The sequence below is a fragment of the Mastigoproctus giganteus genome, chromosome 9, assembly GCF_048544385.1.
Source record: "Mastigoproctus giganteus isolate SK-2022 chromosome 9, ASM4854438v1, whole genome shotgun sequence".
NCBI lineage: Eukaryota > Metazoa > Arthropoda > Arachnida > Uropygi > Thelyphonidae > Mastigoproctus > Mastigoproctus giganteus.
Window position 1 is genome coordinate 205,094,609 of NC_143583.1, and position 19,797 is coordinate 205,114,405.

At 39.0% G+C, this 19,797-nt stretch overlaps 1 protein-coding gene across 1 annotated transcript in view; it reads right to left on the minus strand.

The window, feature by feature from the left end:
* Window positions 1-3,239: 3,239 nt before the first annotated feature.
* Window positions 3,240-19,797, minus strand: part of LOC150081062 (uncharacterized) — a 52,425-nt gene continuing 35,867 nt past the window's right edge. The window contains exon 2 of the mRNA XM_090381201.1: window positions 3,240-4,313. Coding sequence (XP_090237327.1) covers window positions 3,460-4,313 — 854 coding nt within the window. The 3' untranslated portion in view covers window positions 3,240-3,459. The remainder of the gene's footprint in view (window positions 4,314-19,797) is intronic.

The window sequence follows — 19,797 nt, forward strand, 5'->3', positions numbered from 1 at the left end:
GGACAGATTGTGGGTGCTTGACGAGCTGGTGCCTCGATTTCCCAAACGGCTGAACTGGTAGGGTGTTCAAGATCCGCCGTATTTAAAGTGTGCCAGGACTGGTGTCAAAACGGTCAAACAACAACCCGATGGCAAAACTGCAAAGGTCAGTGAAAGGTTGAAGTTAGAGGTGAGCGCCGGGTCTGACAAGTCATACAGGCACAGCACTGTTCAAGAGTTGACTATCCAACACAATATGGGCCAACCCGGAACAATATCTGCCATGACCACGCGTCGCATGCTCGCACACATGGGCTATACCAGCAGATGATCCCTACAGCATCCTCTCCTAACCAAGGTTCATTGGCATAAAAGACTCGCCTGGTGCAAAGAGCATGCAAGTTGGATGTTAGAAGACTGGAGGAAGGTGTGCTGGTCAGATGAGTCACGTTATTTACTCCACACTGTGGATGGTCATGTATGGATTTGGCATCAACAACACAAGGCTCTTCATTCATCATGCATAGTATCAAAAGTGCAGGCCGGTGTATGGTGTGGGGCATGTTTCACTGGCAGGAACTTGACCCCTGGTGCACTTGGAACAACGTATCAGTAGTCTCTGTTATCGTCTGCTTGCTGACTGTGTATACCCAGCTATGTTACACTTTTTCCCAAATGGCGATGGTGTCTTCCAAGATGACAATGCTCTGAGTGACAATGCTCGGGCACTTGTTATGCAAGAATGGCTTCAAAACAGTTCCGACTTCCAGCATATCGACTGGCCTCCGAAATCCCCTGATATCAATCCCATAGAGCACTTGTGGGACATTATGGAAAGGCATATCAGGCATCTGGATACACCAATCACCTCCATACCTGCATTGCTGACTGCATTACACAAAGCTTGTTTGGCCATACCTCCTGAATGCTTCCGACATGTTGAATCAATGCCACGTCGGATAGCTACTGTACTAAGGGCAAAATGAGGGCCTACAAAGTATTAGGTAAGTGGTCATAATTCAGTGATCACTCAGTGTACGTTTGCATTTTGAGTTGATTATAGGGTGTCTGAGTTTTTTAATTAATTAACTAGCCTGATCACAGTTGAGAGTTATGAATAAATGTAAGTCACTAGCTGCATATGGGCAGAAGCCCAGGGGGCAGCCAGGATGCAAGCTCACTTGAAATGTAAATGACTACCCCCCACTTCTGTTAACCTTGGAAGATATGCTCCTCATATTCTGTCATCCAACAATACACTTAGGCTCATTCCTCTGGCAATTACTAAATGAGAACAAGGAAAAAGTGATAACATCACAAAACCCATAAAGAAGTTAGCCTAAACTAATGCACCAATTCAGTTATAAACTAAGTGGAAGTAAAGAGTTATAAACTAAGTGAAAGTAAAGTGTCAGATGCTCCTGGAGCATCTGACACTACAAACTGAATGGAACTTGCACAGAGTCATGCTATCTTTCGGGCATTACCACTGTTATTTCAGTAATGCTGCTGTGTAATTTAGCTGCAAAGATTAAATTTCTTCTCTGTGTTGTTAATATTCTTTAAACTAATTATTAGTTATAATCTGTAAGTAAAAAATATTAACTTAACTGCATTGCACAATGGATGTAATTATTTTATTTTAACTTTATACTTTTCAAAGTGGTCATTACTTGTCCAAAGCAATTTTTTACTTCTTTACTGCTGAGAGAGTGTTTTAAAGTATTTTTTAAAAAAATACAAAAATTCAAATTAAATGAAGATACGGTGCATGCTGCTGTAATAACAACCATAAAAAACATGTTTTCTATGTAAAATGCAATTCAAGTATTTTATTGTTATTTTTAGCATCTGACTTATATACAAGGTACAGTTAAATGACTTATTTCAATTAAAAAGATGGATTCTATCTCACTTATTATAGGTTTAAGCTATTCAATGTGGACCATTTCTTTTTGTCATATTTGAGCTGAAATTTTTGGATTTGATGTTAAAATTGGACTAAGTATTACTGTTTAGATTTTATGATTTCTAAATTTAAATTCTGCCCATCAAATGCTTTTTTTTCTCAACTAGAAAGTTGTTCTCTGTACTCAGTTTAATCTAAAATGTCACTGGTATACTTCTGAAACAAACAAACCAATTTTTTTTGAAAAAATAAAATAATAAAATAAAATAATAATATTAACAATAACATAATGGCTATAGCATCAGAAGACAATGCTAAATACACTTACAGAACAGCAAACATCACATACAACCATTCTGTTTGGTTCGTTTTTTTTTCAAATAAAATTGGTCTGAATTTGTTTCAGGAGTACACCAATGATGTTTTTAGGGTACACCAAAATGTGGAGCAACTTTAGCATTTAGAAAAAAAGCAGTAGAGAAAGCAAATTTTAAATTTAGAAATCATAAAATCTAAACAGTAAAACTTAGTCAAATTTTAAAGTCAAATTCAAAATTTGACACAGATATCACTAAAGGGCCAGATTTCAAATAGCCTAAACCTGAAAATAAGTGTAACAGACCCCAATGCCTTTTAATTGAAAAATCCTCTATACATTGCAGTGTTTTATAAAAAAAATGTTATCTTAACACAATGTTTTCAAAACAAATAGCCATGGTAGCTATAGCAGCTAAACTACATTAATTAAGTAATAATTTATTATCATTGATGGTTTTGGAAATAATCACTTATTTTGAAAACCACCAGTGATCAGGTTGTTTAGATGTATGAAAATTGCTCTGTCAGAAGGAAGGGCGTGTAAAAGCAGAGAAGATGTAACATGGGATCTGGAATGAATCTGATGTAAAATTCAGAAACAATGATGCTGGGAAACCTGCATCATTGCAGGTTTCCCAGCAACAATAAAATAAACAACTTAAAAATGTCAGAAATTTCGAAAGGCCAATAGACATCAATCCAGCTAATTAAATAATAACTGTTAAAGATAAATAAACTGAAATTAAATCAAAATTTAACAATAACATAGTATAATTTTGTAATGTCTTTGAATGATTAACTAGGTGAGGAGTATTAATTTTTTGTCCAGCAGCACAATTGGAAGTTGTTTATGTGCACTGCTTTTTTAATAAGGTTTTAAATGCATTTTATTAAATGGCTGTAACTTATTATCCACTTAAGTAAATTAACTAAAAATTTTCAGCCATTTCATAGCTTGCATAAATGGAATTCAATGCCAAATTTCTAAGAAATCAATTTTGCAAAAATACTAGATGATTTACCATGGAATAACCCTATCATGTAGTTTATAATTCCAGGCACCTCTTGTTAAAATCATACCTTTATACAAAAGGCACCAGAAAGTGACTGGATAGTTTGGACTGGAATGTCCATTTGCGTTTTCAGGCATGCACTCAGGAATATAAGGCTTAATATTATACACAGACAACTTGGAAAGGCATAGTAAAGGACCATGTATAAAATATTGGGTCCAAACTAAATACCTGATATAATTAAAGTTCAGGTTTTGCACAATTCCCAAGAGGGCCCAAAGACAATGTTGGCCAACATTCATTATTATTCCATCTATCTCCCGAGGCAGTTCGACCCTGTATACAAACATATTCCAGAGAATTTCCAATGGCATTTTGAGCAACAGGCTCTTCAGTTGAAATGTTTTCTCCATGAGTTCTGATATGTCTGGAGAGATCAGATGACCTTGTAAAATTTTTTCCACATGTTGAACAACTATGAGGTCGATGGTCAGAGTGAGTCCTTCGATGTCGGGACAGATGTGAGGAGCGCTTAAACTTTCTACCACATATCAAGCAACCAAAAGGGCGTTCATTTGTATGAACTCTAAGATGTCTAGTGAGTTCTGATGATGATATGAAACTCTTCCCACAAACAACACAGCCATAAGGTCGTTCATTTGTGTGAGTTCTATTATGAACCTTAAGATATTCAAAACTTCTGAATTTTTTCCCACAAGTGTTACATTCATAGGATCGCTCTCCGGATTCAATTCGAAGGCTCTCAAGAAGTTTCAGTGGTGTCTCACGTTTTCTTCTAGAAGAATCAGTGTGAATAATTCTTCGGTGCCTGTTCAGATGTGAAGATCTCTTGAATTTCATACTGCATGCTGTACATGAGTAAGGTCGTTCATTTGTGTGCACTCTAGTATGCCTGGTAAGTTCTGATGATGATATGAATCTTTTCTCACAAACAGTACATTGATAAGGTCTGACGTTAGAATGAATCCTTAGATGTACCCCTAAATATTTGGAACATTTGAAGGATTTTCCACATGTTTCACAAACATAAGGACGGTCATTCAAGTGGGGAGTGAGGGTGTTTGACTCCATTTCTGAAATATAGCAAAAGAAAAAAATCAATTACAAACAATTTGTATGTAACAATACACATTCAATATTTAAGATGCAGAACTTCTAAAACTTTTCTAATCCTCTACCCAAAGGTTTTAAAATTTCCCACTCCCCTTCAGGAAAAAAACTATTAGTTATGGATTTGAAAATATTTTGATAATAAAGTTAATCCATATATATTATTATAACTCAAAGGTTGTTTTTTTAAATGTTCATGTCATTATAGTTTTATGAAGATTGCTAATCAAATTCTTTGCCAAAAGATGAAGTTAACAATCAAAATTCATATTTAATTTCATATTACATTATAAATTGAAAACTGCTTTTACTCAGGAAAAAAATATAACTATAAAAGCCATTTTCACAGGGTTCTTGGAGAAATTGTTTAATTTTTTAAAACTATTTGATACTTATTTCAGTATTAGCAGATGATCCATAGGATCTCTTATATAGTGTTGTGGAAGTGGGTAATTTGAAGAAATTTAAGGAAAGATTAGATAAACTATTAGAGAGGATAGACAGATGATGTGGGTGGTAATTTTTTTTTTTTTTTTTTTTTGACTGATGCTGTATAAGCCCTTGCATCATTTGTCCCTACTAATACCATATCATTTAAACAAGCACTGAAAATCTAATTACACTTAGAGGCTTCACTCACATACAGTAACTACTTGTACACTAATAACTCATATATCTCAGTTGTAAAAACAGCCAATGCGAGTGTTTGCAAGGTACCACGCCTTGAAATAAATTTTTTAAAACAGACAATACCAATGAGTACCAGTACTTGTGGTTCACACACTGATAGGTCCTCTTTTTATTATAATGTTTTTGATAATAATATCAATTAACAGAAGCTTATGTTTTAATAGCAAAATTCTTTATTCTCTTTCAGACGGAAATTACACTCTACTCAAGTTCAAATTGTTTTCATTGAAAAGAAAAACTCCAATTTACAAATGCACTTCAAGTTCCCTGGAGAGATGGGTAGGTGAACATTTTAACCCTATTCAATGGAGAATTGGAATTCTTATAAGAGAAACCAAGAAAAAACACTTTCTCAAAAGATAACATGGAAAAGAACTTAAAAAAATAAATAAATAAAAGACAAACACACATGTGCATATGTATGCCTGTACACACATACACACAAGGAAATAACCATTAAATATCAACAGTAGTGGCTTAAAGTAATTTTACCATGTTGGTAAGGCTGATAGCATTACCTCCTGAATCACCTTAAAAAAAAAACATAAGGGTGATACTGACTGAAGAAAATTATAGCAAAAAAAAAAAAAAAAAAAAAACCAAATATATTACTAATGTACAAAATAATAACAGTAGTTTTAAATAAGTTTATATTACCTAAAGTGTATAAGAGCTTTACAATCTGGATATCAAAGCATATGCATAAATATTTAAAAATGTTGTACACGTTGGCACTAATGACATTAAGAGTAGGAGACCGGCGGAATTACTTGACAAGTACAGGTCACTGATGAAAAAAAGCCGTGAATTAGGGTTGAAATTGAAAGTGTCTGCAATTCTGCCCAGACACGATAGGAGGGAGTATATGATGAGAGCCCTGTCAATCAATTCGGCCATGGAAAGATTGTGCAGGGCTCAAGGGGTAGAATTTTTTTCAGCCTGGACTGTACTTGTTAACAGGAGAGACTGCTTCTACAGGGATGGGATACACTTAAATAGAAAGGGTGCAAGAATGTTTGCTGATGCTATCGAGGCAATGTTAGGTGGGTCGGAAAACTGCTAGATTGGGGGGATACAAGGACTAATAGATTAACAGTAGCCACTGGCAGAGGTGAAAGTGATTCTTGCACTGCTTCTATTGGAATGAGCCGCAGCCTGGAAAATAAGATGCAGGATATTTCAGAGACTGCTGGGAATCATTGGGGTACGAGTAAACACATGGGTTGTGTTAGGGTAGCTAAGAAAAAGAACAGGTGCATGTATACTTGTGTGTACACCAATGCTAGGAGTTTAGTAAATAAATTTGATGAATTTGAGGTATTGCTCAAAACATCAAAGGCAGATATTGTGGGGATTTCAGAGACGTGGTGTCACACAGATATAAGAAATGCAGAACTGGAATTTGGGGAGTACAATGTCTACAGAAAGGATAGACAGGATAAGAAGGGAGGAGGGGTTATGCTATTAGTTAAAAAACACATAAAATCCAAGGAAGTGAAGCCAGTCGACATCGCTGGACAGTGCAGTGTCGAGTCAGTTTGGTGTGACATAAGCATTGGGAGATCAAAATTGAGAGTAGGAGTGTGCTATAGGCCTAATGACTCTGATGAGTATAATAAGAAACTGTTCGGAGAAATAGAGTGGGCCAGTAAATCAGAGAGTCTTATAATGGGGGATTTTAATTTCCCAGATATTGACTGGAATTTGGGGGCTGGTCACTCACACAGTAGCAAGGCTTTTGTGGATTTATTGGATGATTGTTTTCTACATCAGCATGTTCGGGAGGCAACTAGAGGGAGTAATACTCTTGATTTGATTATCAGTAGTGATTCTTCATGCATTAAGAATCTGCAGATAAATGAACCACTTGGTGGCAGTGATCACAGTGTGCTGAAGTGGGAGTTACTCAAAGAGGTAACTACCATTAGGGGTAAAGGGAAGGGGTATTGCTTTCGTAAAGGCGACTACAATGGACTGAGACAGTATTTAAATTCTATACAGTGGGATCAACTGATGATACTGCCAACAGCAAATTCAAAATGGGAAGCATTCAAAGAACGTATCGTGGAAGCTACTAGGCTTTACATACCAACTAAGAAATATTGTTCAAGGTTTAGGCCTAAATGGTTGTCAGATGAACTAATGAGGCATATGGCAGAGAAGAAAAATGCATGGGATACATACAAATTAACACGTGACACGGACGCCTATGATAGATACAAGTTGATCTGTAACCAAGTTACAAAGGAGGTTAGGCAGGCGAAGGCAGATTACGAGAGATCCTTGGCAAGGGATGCGAAGAAAAACAGCAAAGAGTTCTTTACTTATGTAAACTCTAGAAGGAAGGGGATGAATCAGATTGGTCCACTTGAGATCGATGGGTCAACTGTTGATGACCCTGCTCGGGTAGCTAACAAACTAAATGAATATTTTGCATCGACATTCACACATGAGGAGTTATTCAGCGAGGGGAATGCCAGAGGTGTATTCAACTCTAGCAGTAAGCTAGAGAATCTTGTAATAACTGACAGCAAAGTGGAGGAGAAATTGTTGAAGATAAACACAAGAAAGGCACCTGGGGTGGATGGGATCTATCCAGTTATATTAAAGGAGGCAGCAAAGGAGGTAAGCAAACCCTTAGCCATAATTATGAGAGCTTCCTTGGACTCAGGGGAGGTACCCATTGACTGGAGATGTGCAAATGTGACCCCAATTCACAAAGGGGGATCAAAGGCTGACACAAGTAATTATAGACCTGTGAGTTTAACTTCTGTTCCCGGAAAATTAATGGAGGCACTGGTGAAAGAAGCACTGCAGGATCATCTAGACAAGACTTCAGTTATAGCTAGGACACAGCATGGTTTTGTTAAGGGGAAGTCTTGCCTGACCAATTTGATTGGATACTATGATGCAGTCACAAAAGAACTGGATGCAGGGAATAACTTTGATATTATATACTTGGATCTTAGAAAGGCTTTTGATACTGTTGCACATGGAAGACTGCTGCACAAATTGGAGCAGTGTGGCATTGGAGGCAAGTTGCTGCTATGGATAAAGGGGTGGTTGAGGGGGAGAAGACAGAGAGTGGTAATCAATGGACACTGCTCATCGTGGACTAATGTTATTAGTGGAGTCCCTCAGGGTTCAGTATTGGGGCCTTTATTGTTTTCTGTATTTATAAATGATATTGATGATGGTATATCAGGCTTAATGTCCAAGTTTGCAGACGATACGAAGGTTGGCAGGGTTGTCAAGGACACTACTGACACTATGCTGCTGCAACAGGATTTGGAAAGGTTGAGCAGATGGGCTTCGAGGTGGCAAATGAAGTTTAACATTGACAAATGTAAAGTACTACATATGGGAAACAGCAACCCCAGAGCAACGTATCAACTCTGTGGTACTACACTGACAGTGGTAGAGAATGAAAGGGACCTGGGGGTGGTGGTGCAGGCAGATATGAAGTTCTCTGAGTAGTGCAGACGAGCTGCAAGAGTAGCTCATGGTGTATTGTCAATGATATATAGGAATTTTTCTAGCAGGGATAAGGAGGTGATTATTCCCTTGTATAAGGCAATGGTCAGGCCACACCTAGAGTACTGTATACAGGCCTGGAGGCCTCATTTCAGGAAGGATGTAGAGCTGCTGGAACGAGTACAGAGAAGGGCAACTAGATTGGTGAATGGGACAAAGGGGTTCTCTTACGAAGAAAGGCTTAAGTTTTGCAAATTACAGTGTCTGGAAACTAGGCACCAGCGAGGTGATCTGATAGAGGTGTACAAAGCCTTGAATGGTTTGAGCATGCTCAATGCTGATGGGATTCTTCCTCTAGCTCAGAAAAATCACCTGAGAGGGCATAAATTCAAATTGAGGAAAGACAGATGTAGGATAGATGTGCGGAAATTTGCCTTTAGCCAGCGGGTGGTTGGTGGGTGGAACAGACTTCCATCCCTTGTCGTGGAAGTTGATAGCCTAAATAAGTTTAAGGCTCAGCTGGACAGGTATTTCGAACGAACAGAGGGGTGAAGTGGAAGTGGTTATTTTTATTTATTTATGTTACTTTTTTTTTTTTTTTTTTTTTTTTTTGGCTGATGCTGCATAAGCTTGCTTTCTTGCATCAAATGCCTCTACTAATGCTAATGCTAATGCTAAAATCTCTCATTATTCTTTAACATATTTTGAGTACACATTCAATGTTAGTAGTCTTCTAGATACCACACACTATAGTATTAGTATTAATCAAATAGTGCAAGGAAGCCACAGGCTTTTGATGCAATGGCAAAAAAAAAAAAAAAATAAATAAATAAAAAATATGCCTTCCCTTTCATGTAGGTAATTATAAAGTTGACCATTGAATTCCTTCAAACTTCCAGCCTCAACTACTTGTGGAGGCAACTGGTACCAGTAATCCATGACTTGTTGGCTAAAAGAAAACTTCCTACACTTCTAAACTTCTTCCCCCTGTAATTTGAATTTATGTCCCTTAATTCTGGAATTCTTTATAACAGTGAAAATTCCACCATCATTCATTTTAATAACCACTCTAGAGGCTTATAAACCTCAATCGGGTCACCTCTGAGGTGCTTGGTTGCCCAGCTCTGTAGCCCACATAATCAGCCTTTCCTCATATGGTTGCTCTTTTGCTGATCTCACCATGTGACTTGCCCATCTTTGGACCCTTTCAAGAAGCTTAATGTCTTGAAAGACCATAACTTTATGATGGTCTTTTCTCCAATACAGCTTCTCTCTCATGGCATTACAAGAATGTGAAATGGGATGATCAGTGCGATTTCTGTTCCTTTTTTCCTTGATTGAATTACTGTTTCAAGTCTTCTGATCCAAATGTTTGATCAGATAGTGTCAGTGAAATTTTTCTTATAGGAATGAAATCCTTTATTCCACATTCCATCCTAAAATCTCATCCTTTATCTAAACAGCTATTTTCCAAAAAAAAATGTGCTATGGCTGTTCAACTTAAAAATGTAGCACATTGCAACTGGCTTGCATCAAAATCTGCAGCTTCATTTTCTGCTTACCTAAAGCTCAAAAACAGTTTGTGTGAAAGAATTAATCAATCCAAATCTTGGCAAATGATCTTCTATCATACCAAAACATACTCCATTCAGTGCCTCTGTGATCTTCCAAAAAGAAGGATGTTAGAAGAATTCTGAATAATCTTGATGCAAAAGAAGTTCCACATCCTAATGGTATTTCTCTACTTGTTCACAAAACTGGTGCTGCTGTTTTGTGTCACCTTTTTTGCAGTTTCTTATTCCACTAGTGTTTTTCTTTCTGCAAGGAAATTTATTCAAGCTCATCCAGTTTGTAAAAAGGGTAACAAATCCCTCCTTCCTCCCAATTATCTTCACATTACATATACTGCTACTCATTATAAAGTAATGGAGAAATCCATCAACCACGGTAAGGTGGTAGATGACTTTCATCAACCGGTGAAATGCCACCACTTTGCTTATTGGAGGCTTGAAGTGGCGAAACCCATGTTTAGTCTCTAGAGCAAAGTTTCCGGCATCCCCCACCCCCCCATACTTCTCCTTCAACCCATGCACGGTACCAAGTACTATAGGTTTTGATACCTTTCGTGTTTGGGGTTTTCATAAAAAAAAAAAAAAAAAAAAAAAACCACTAACGGCAATATTATCACAAACCTTCCTTCTGAGATTGCCAATATAGATTCCTTCAGTATTAATGCATTGGTGATACACTGTTATATTACTCATTGTTGTTGTTGTTATTTGGTTTTTAGGAGCATTAGCAACTAAGGCCATATTGCTCCGTGAATATGCGGTGGTCATTCCTGACCTTTTCGCATCCTCCGTATTTGGTGGTGACGGGCTCGAACCCCGGTTTAATCAAGAAGCGTGTGCTACGCACTGCTGCTCCTTCCCACCTGGCTACGGAGGCGCCTCTTATATTACTCATCAGACATTATATTACTCATCAGACATTTTTTAAAACTCTTTTTCAGTGGGATCAACTGATGCTGGAAAATTTTAATGGCGATGAGAAGTGTTCGAAGAATGGTAATCAGAGCACACTAGATAGTTTATACTAAGAGATACTGCTCAAGATTTAGACAAAAATGGATGTCAGATGAACCAACTGTGGCAGAGAAGAAAAATGCATGGGATGACTTTTTATAAATAGAAATGGGATAAAGGGTTATACAATAAGTATGAACTAGTATCTCAGGGAGTTAGGCAGGTTAAGGTAGATAATGAGAAGTATTTTGGCTAAGAATACATAAAAAAACAGCGAGGAATTCTTTGTGCATGTTAACAATAGAAGGAAATGGATGAATCACATTTGTCCACTGGACATGAAAGGTATAACTGCTGATAGTTCTGTGCAAACTGCTGATAAACAGAAATATTTTGCATCTACATTTGCATGTGAAGAAGTTTTGAGAGATTGCGTTAGCAGAACTCTATCTAATACTGATTAAGAATTATTTTATAACAACAGAAAGTAAGGTAGTACAGAAACTGCTGCAGCTGAAAATGAACAGATTGTCTAGGGCTGATAGAATCTGTTCTATTACATTAAAAGAAACTGCAAACAGAAAATTTTAGCCATCAGGGCTCACATCTGTTGAGTATGGGCTTTGCACACCCAGGATACCCAGCTGGATATCATCATTTTCTCTTTTTGCCAGCCAAAAAAAAATTATTTTTTAACTTTTGCTACGCATAAATTTATTTATGGCGTAGCAAAAGGTATATGGTGCAAGGGGCTTCTTGCACCATATGGATAATAATAATGATAATAATAATGCAATGGTAACAGAGAAAGCCTACAAGGAGTGCCGCTACCTGTACACAGTCTACATCGATTACCACAAGGCTTTCGACTCCGTGCCTCATAGAGATGCTGAAGGTCTACAAAATCAATCTAATAGTGACAAACTTCCTAGGAGCAACGATGGCAACGAAATGAAGTACTACCATTAAGGTTGAGAACATCAACCAGACCAATCTCCATCAGGAGAGGAATCTTTCGGGGAGATGCCCTGAGCCCACTGTGGTTCTGTTTAGCACTTAACCTGCTATCCACCATGTGCAACAGCAGCAAGTATGGATATAACCTGAAGGAAGGAAGGAAGGACCTTTATATCCTCACCTAACTAATGTAACTGGATGATATCAAGCTCTATGCAGCAATTGAGAAGCAACTCCAGCAACTACTCCAGATCATCAAAGAATTCAGCAATGATATCAGTATGGAATTTGGTCTAGACCAGGAGTGGCCAATTTAATTTGTGATGTGATCTTTTTTCCTTCGAAATGTGCAGCGATCTACCATCTCAAAAATTTCATTGCACAAATCAAGGGATGACTGTATATTTAAAATTCGTCGTGATCGACAGAAATTAAATCCGCGATTGACTCACTGGCCACCCCTGGTCTAGACAAATGCAAGATCCACGGATTGCACCAGGGAAAATTAGTCGGCCATAATTATGAGCTATAGACTGGTAAAGAAATCGAAGCCATGACAGAGGGAGAGACCTACAAATACCTGAGGATGATGCAGACGCAGCAGTTAGAGCTCAAGGAAATCAAGGCTTGCCTGACTAAGAAATACCATCAGACTCAGAAGTCTGCTGAAAGCAAGGCTGAATGGAGGAACACAAAGCCATAAACAACTATGCAGCCCCAGTGCTAACATACTCCTTCAGAGGAATAGATTGGACTAACACCGTGCTTGAGGATATGAGAAAGACAAGGACAATGATGACAACACTACCTGAAGTCAGCCATGGCAAGACTGACAATAGCTTGGAAAAAGGGAGGAAGGGACCTGACCAGGCAACAGAAAACAGCGATAGCTAACCTGAAGGATTACTTCGAGAAACACAGCATCACTCTATTAGGCAATAAGGAGGATAGAAAGGATATACCCACTCAAATTAAGCAAGGAGTCCCCTCCCATCCAGACAGCACAAACAAAGCTAAAAAGATGGGCAAAGAAACTCCATGGCAGGCACTATAATGACCTCCATCAAGATAACATAGACTGAAGGAGTCATGCTCGCCATCCAAAACCAGGTAATCAACACCAGAAACTATAGAAAATACAATGTCAAGGAGCCCGGAGTGTCAAATCACACATGTCGATGATGCCACCTGGCCTCAGAAATGATGATCCAAACTGAGTACACTGATAGACACAACCAGGTAGCCAGGATAATACATCAAAAGCTAGTGAGGAAATACCAATTGATCAAAGAAAGTGTACCGTACTACAAGTACGAACCCCAACCTGTAGGCTGTACTGGGACCACACCATAATAACGGATAAGGCAATCCTGTACAACTGACCAGATATAACCCTTGTGGACAAGAAGGAAAAGGCTACCCATCTTATTGACACAGTGCCCAACACTAGCAACCTCCAGAAAACTCAAGAAAAAAATCAGAAAGTACAAGAACCTAAGATAGGAGATCAAAGAGATGTGGCATATGCAAGAAGTAACGACCATCTAGATCATAGTGTCAACCACTGGCATGGTGCCAAAGACCCTACATAACAGCCTAGCAGAAATAGGTCTCCCAGCAAACACCTACGAGGAACTCCAGAAAGTTGCAACCCTGATCACCTGTAGGATAGAGTTCCTTGACCAACAGTAACACCAGATATAACAACCACCACCCTGCGTACTTGGTAGCAATACCTGTAGTGAGGTGAAACCCCCCAATCAGGGAGAAGTACAAGACTGGAGATATTGAACTGTACTCCCATTCGTAAGGATGGTTCAAGGGGTGACATGGGTTAACTACAGACCTGTAAGTTTTTCAAAGAACTTTGAGTGGGTCAAAGAGCTCCAGTTTTAGAAAATGACAATACAGTCACAAATACATTTTTTTTACTGAAATTATAGAACCACAGTGGGCTCAGGGCATCTCCTTGAAAGATTCCTTTCCCGATGGGGATTGGTCTGGTTGTAATGTTCTCGACCTTAATGGTGGTACTCCATTTCGGCATCGTTGCTTCTAGGAAGTTTGTCACTGTCAGATTGACTTTGTAGATCTTCAGTGCCTCTATTAGGCACTTGCGGTTATCGATGTAGGCTGAGTACAGGTTGTGCCGCTTCTTGTAGGCTTGCTCTATAACTGCAGCATCTATGGTTAATTGCTCCTTGCATCCTTTGCTCTTCTCCTTCCTGCTGTTCAGCAATTAAGTTCTGTCTCTCTAAGTAGTCTGATATATTCTTGGCTATACAGCTGGTCAGGATCTTGTACACTATTAGGAGGCAGGTTATTTGCCTGTATTTTGTAGGAGGCAGGTTATTTGCCTGTATTTTGTCGGATTTCTTGTATCTTGGTCTTCATGCTTCAGATATGTGATTCCTTGAGCGAAGAACTTCAAGAACTGCCTTATCATTCGGGTGAGTGAACTGCTCTGCTAGGTGCTTGTGTGTGCAAGTGAGCTTCTTGTACCAGTAGTTATGGACGTTATCTATTCCTGGGGTTTGCCAGTTATGGGAGTTCCTGATCAAATGTTTTACTTCTTCCTCCCAAATCTCCCACTCTCTCATCTCTTGTATGTCCTTGGTTTTCTTCTGTTCTATTTCTATCCAGGGGCTCGGCTGTTATGTCTTACTTCACTGCTTCATGTGTTGCCGCAGAACTCCTCAATCGTCTTCAGCTTAGGTGATCTGTTTCCGTCTTTCCCGTTTTCTCCGAGACTCCTGTAGAAGGCTCTTTGGTCCACATCGAAGAGTCGGTTGTTTATTTTACTCTGGGACTCTCTTTGTATTGGCAGAGTCTCTTGCTGAGTGCGAGAAGGTTCTGCTTCAGCGTGTCCAAATATTCTCCTATTCTCTGATTTTTGGTCTCTTGTTTACTGTAGACACTGCCCCTCTTTAGGATATTCTTCACTTTTCTAATCAATTCCTTACTCCTATTATCCCACTGGTACTGGGTCAATTTGGCCTATCTTCTTTCCCATGCTAGCAGTTCAATCTTTTTTCAGTTCTTCTACTGCTGGTCTCTCATTTCTCTTCCATTAATCCTAGTTGCTGCTATGGCAGCACAGTATATGGCTGGGTGGATAGCCTCCAGAGTTGCACCATTGTTGCCGAGGTAATGTGGTCTTAGTTGGTGATTGAGATGGTCTGTGACTCTCCACAGGATTGTATTGGGTCTCTGCTTCATTATCACATGAATCTTTGAGGGGTCAATTCCTTCGAATTCTGTTAGGGCCATCTTCCACCTGTCTTCTGTTCTGGATATCATGAATGTCTCTTTCCACTTCAGCTACTCTGGGTTGTATTTCTTCTTGCTCTTCCTCCTCCAGTTCCGTGTTGTCCATATTTGTTGTTCTTTGTAGTTGATCACTCACGTCCTGCTTGATTTTTTCCAAGACTGCAGCAGCTATCAGGTTCTTCGTGACAATGGTCCTTCTCTGGTGCGCTATTTGCTGACCTGAATATCCAGGAATTGTTCCATCCACTTGGTATGTAGTTTTGACCTGAACATTACCATATCAGTCTCTAGCTTGGTTATTTCGTAGTATGCTCACACGATGTACATATTCATTTCGATGCTCCACTTGATGCACTGGTGTTTTCTTCCTTCCAGGGTGGTCACTAGAATAGTTGTGCAGGAAGCACTTCCAGTTGGTGGGGCTGGATGATCTTGCACTTCTCTTGTGGTAGCCATACAGAGGACAGTGCCACTTGCTCCACTGTCTTCCTCGGGAGACAGTCTGACTTTTCGAAAAGATCCCTTTGCCTAAGGCCTGAATGCGAGTGACTTTATCCTGTGCAGCACTCGATGCAGTGTGATTATTATTTCTCTTCGACATCATCCATCTATGGAGAACCTGTTTAGCTTTGGCTTATGTACAGTAATAGTACTAGTTCTTGGGAGCAACACCAGATGGCACTACAATCTGCCTTAGCCGTCACTCCGACTTGCAAAAGATAGGTCTGCTGGAGCAACTTTCTCGGTGTTTATTTATTATTATTAATTTTTCATCTTATTGTTATACTAATTTATTGCTATTATTATTGTACCAGTCTCCCAGCATGATGGAGCCGCATTTGCTTCTGCCAAAGCAGGACCCGAGACCGGTTCCATAAGGCTAGTAGTCCATTGTTGTAATCACTGGGCCATCATGTCCCATATAAGAGAGCATCCTTAGATTCAGGAGGAGTACCGGAAGACTAGATATATGCAAATGTATCTCCCATTCACAAGGATACTCAGAGGGTAATGTGGGTTAACTACAGACCCATAAGTTTATCAAAGAACTTTGAGTGGGTCAAAGAGCTCCCACTAGCCGGGTCTGCTGACGAGGCTAATGGGAGACAGAAGTGTTCAAAGCCGCTAAGTGGATTTTTGTATTTATTGATTTGAAATTATTGTTTTTCTAAAACTTTTGATTTAAATTTAGTAGTATAGAATTATTTTCTGATTTTCTTTTTAATCTGGTGTATTTATTCTTTACTAGGCCTTGTAATTGCATAAAAGTATCGGTAAGGGTATCAAATTCGCATGTTACAAGTTGCAGCTCCACTGAACGAGAAGTTTTTTAGCCATATTTAGCCGCTTTATTGACCAACTGTTACATCAAATTATTTTCTATAAGTAGCATATAGACCTAGTCAGGATCCTTAGCATATTCTGAATTGAGACAGCGAGATTTGGAAGTTAATTAATACTTAGGCGTCCGTAGATTCACCGTATCTTGCTGCCATTGTTATACGACACAACGTTATATCCCGAACTAGATAGCGTAAGCTTAGTATAGTACAGTATATAACATAATATTATCAATTAATCAGTTAAATCTATTAATTTAGTTAAACGACTTAGATTACAAACGTAACATAATTAATTAATACATAACTTGATACGGAAGTTATATAAACAGAACTCGTAGATAATACTCGATACTGAAAAAAATATAGTGTTATAACTGTGTTGGGATACAAGTTTAGGGTTATAATTTTGTACTGAAATTGAAATTTTATTGAAATTAAATTGAAATCATGACTCAGACCAGAGCAGCAAAGCAAAAGAAACAAGCTAATGGGAATGCTGTGGCTCAGGGGAGAACTGAGGGGCACAGTTGCCCTCTGAATCACAGCCTTTTAAAATGCACTGCTTGCATGATGTTTGTGGACGGGACATGACATTGCCATGGGGGACGTCTTTGTGTGTGCGCAATGCAAGGAGTGTAACGAAATCAGGCGACAACTCAGCATTGTTATGGAACTATATGAGAGCTTGAAGGACAGGGTGGATGCCCTCGAAGGATCTAAATTGAGGTGCCCATCAAGCTCTCAGCTGCCCACATCAATGCCAGAGCTTTCATTTGGTCATCACGCAACACAGCGGCAACCCCCAAGGCAGAATGTGCTGGACCCACAGGAACTAGTAGTTGTTAGTGACTATTATCAGGGAAACGGGAAACATGCTTTGTAAAAAGGATAGGTGGAACAGGACCAGGGTATGTCTGCTAGGGGCAAAGGTTGATGATGTTGTAGAGCGGATATCATCTTTTAAGGGCAAAAAGGTGATATAGTTGTACACGTTGGCACTAATTATATTAAGAGTAGGAGACCGGCAGAATTACTTAACAAGTACAGGTCACTGTTGAAAAAAAGCTGTGAATTAGGACTGAATTTGAAAGTGTCTGCAATTCTGCCCAGACACGATAGGAGAGAGTATATGATAAGAGCCTTGTCGATCAATTTGGCGCTGGAAAGATTGTGCAAGGCTCAAAGGGTATAATTTTTTTCAGCCTGGTCTGTACTTGTTAAAAGGAGAGACTGCTTCTACAGGGATGGGATACACTTAAGTAGAAAGGGTGCATGAATATTTGCTGATGCTATTGAGGCAGTGTTAGGTGGTTCGGAAAACTGCTAGCTTGGGGAGATACAAGGACTAATAGATTAACAGTAGCCACTGGCAGAGGTGAAAGTGATTCTTGCACTGCTTCTATTGGAATGAGCAGCAGCCTGGAAAACAAGATGCAGGATATTTCAGAGACTGCTGGGAGTCAATGCAGTACAAGTAAACACATGGGTTGTATTAGGGTAGCTAAGAATAGGAACAGGTGCATGTGTACTTGGGTGTACAACAATGCTAGGAGTTTGGTAAATAAATATGATGAATTTGAGGTATTGCTCAAAACATCAAAGGCAGATATTGTTGGGATATCAGAGATGTGGTGTCACACAGATATAAAGCATGCAGAACTGGAATTTGGGGAGTACAATGTGTACAGAAAGGATAGGAAGGCAGGAGGGGTTATGCTATTAGTTAAGAAACACATAAAATCCAAGGAAGTGAAGCCAGTCGACATCGCTGGACAGTGCAGTGTCGAATCAGTTTGGTGTGACATAAGCACTGGGAGATCAAAATTTGGAGTAGGAGTGTGCTCTAGGCCTAATGAGTATAATAAGAAACTGTACATGGAAATAGAGTTGGCCAGTAAATCAGGGAGTCTTATAATGGGGGATTTTAATTTCCCAGATACTGATTGGAATTTGTGGGTTGGTCACTCATACACTAGCAAGGCTTTTGGGGATTTATTGGATGATTGTTTTCTGCATCAGAATGTTCGGGAGGCAACTAGAGGGAGTAATACTCTTGATTTGATTATCAGTAGTGATTCTTCATGCATTAAGAATCTGCAGATAAAGGAACCACTAGGTGGCAGTGATCACAGTGTGCTGAAGTGGGATTTACTCAAAGAGGTAACTACCATTAGGGGTAAAGGGAAGGGTTATTGCTTTCGTAAAGGCGACTACGATGGACTGAGAGAGTATTTAAATTCTATACAGTGGGACCAACTGATGATGTTACCAACAGCAAATTCAAAATGGGAAGCATTCAAAGGACTTATCTTGGAAGCTACTAGGCTTTACATACCAACTAAGAAATATCGTTCAAGGTTTAGGCCTAAATGGATGTCAGATGAACTAATGAGACATATGGCAGAGAAGAAAAATGCATGGGATACATACAAATTAATGGAAGTCTATAATAGATATAAGTTGGTCTGTAACCAAGTCACAAAGGAGATTAGGCCAGCAAAGGCAGATTATGAGAAATCATTGGCAAAGGATGCAAAGAAAAACAGAAAAGAGTTTTTTACCTATGTAAACTCTAGAAGAAAAGAGATGAATCAGATTGGTCAAATGGATATTGATGGTTCAACAGTTGAGGATCCTGCTCAGGTGGCTAACAAACTAAACGAGTATTTTGCATCTACATTCACACAAGAGGAGTTATTCAAGAAGGGGAATGCCAGAGGTGAAGTAAACTCTGGCAGGGAGCTAGATGATTTTGTAATAACTGAAAGGAAAGTGGAGGAGAAATTGTTGAAGATAAACACAAGAAAGGCACCTGGGGTGGATGGGATCTATCCAGTTATATTAAAGGAGGTAGCAAAGGAAGTAAGCAAACCCTTAGCCATAATTATGAGAGCTTCCTTGGACTTGGGGCAGGTACCCATAGACTGGAGATGTGCAAATGTGACCTCAATTCACCAAGGAGGATCAAAGGCTGACACAAGTAATTATAGACCTGTGAGTTTAACTTCAGTTCCAGGAAAATTAATGGAGGCACTGGTTAAGAAGCACTGCAGGATCATCTAGACAAGACTTCAGTTATAGCTCGGACACAGCATGGTTTTGTTAAGGGAAAATCTTGCCTGACCAATTTGATTGGATACTATGATGCAGGGAATAACTTTGATATTATATATTTGGATCTTAGAAAG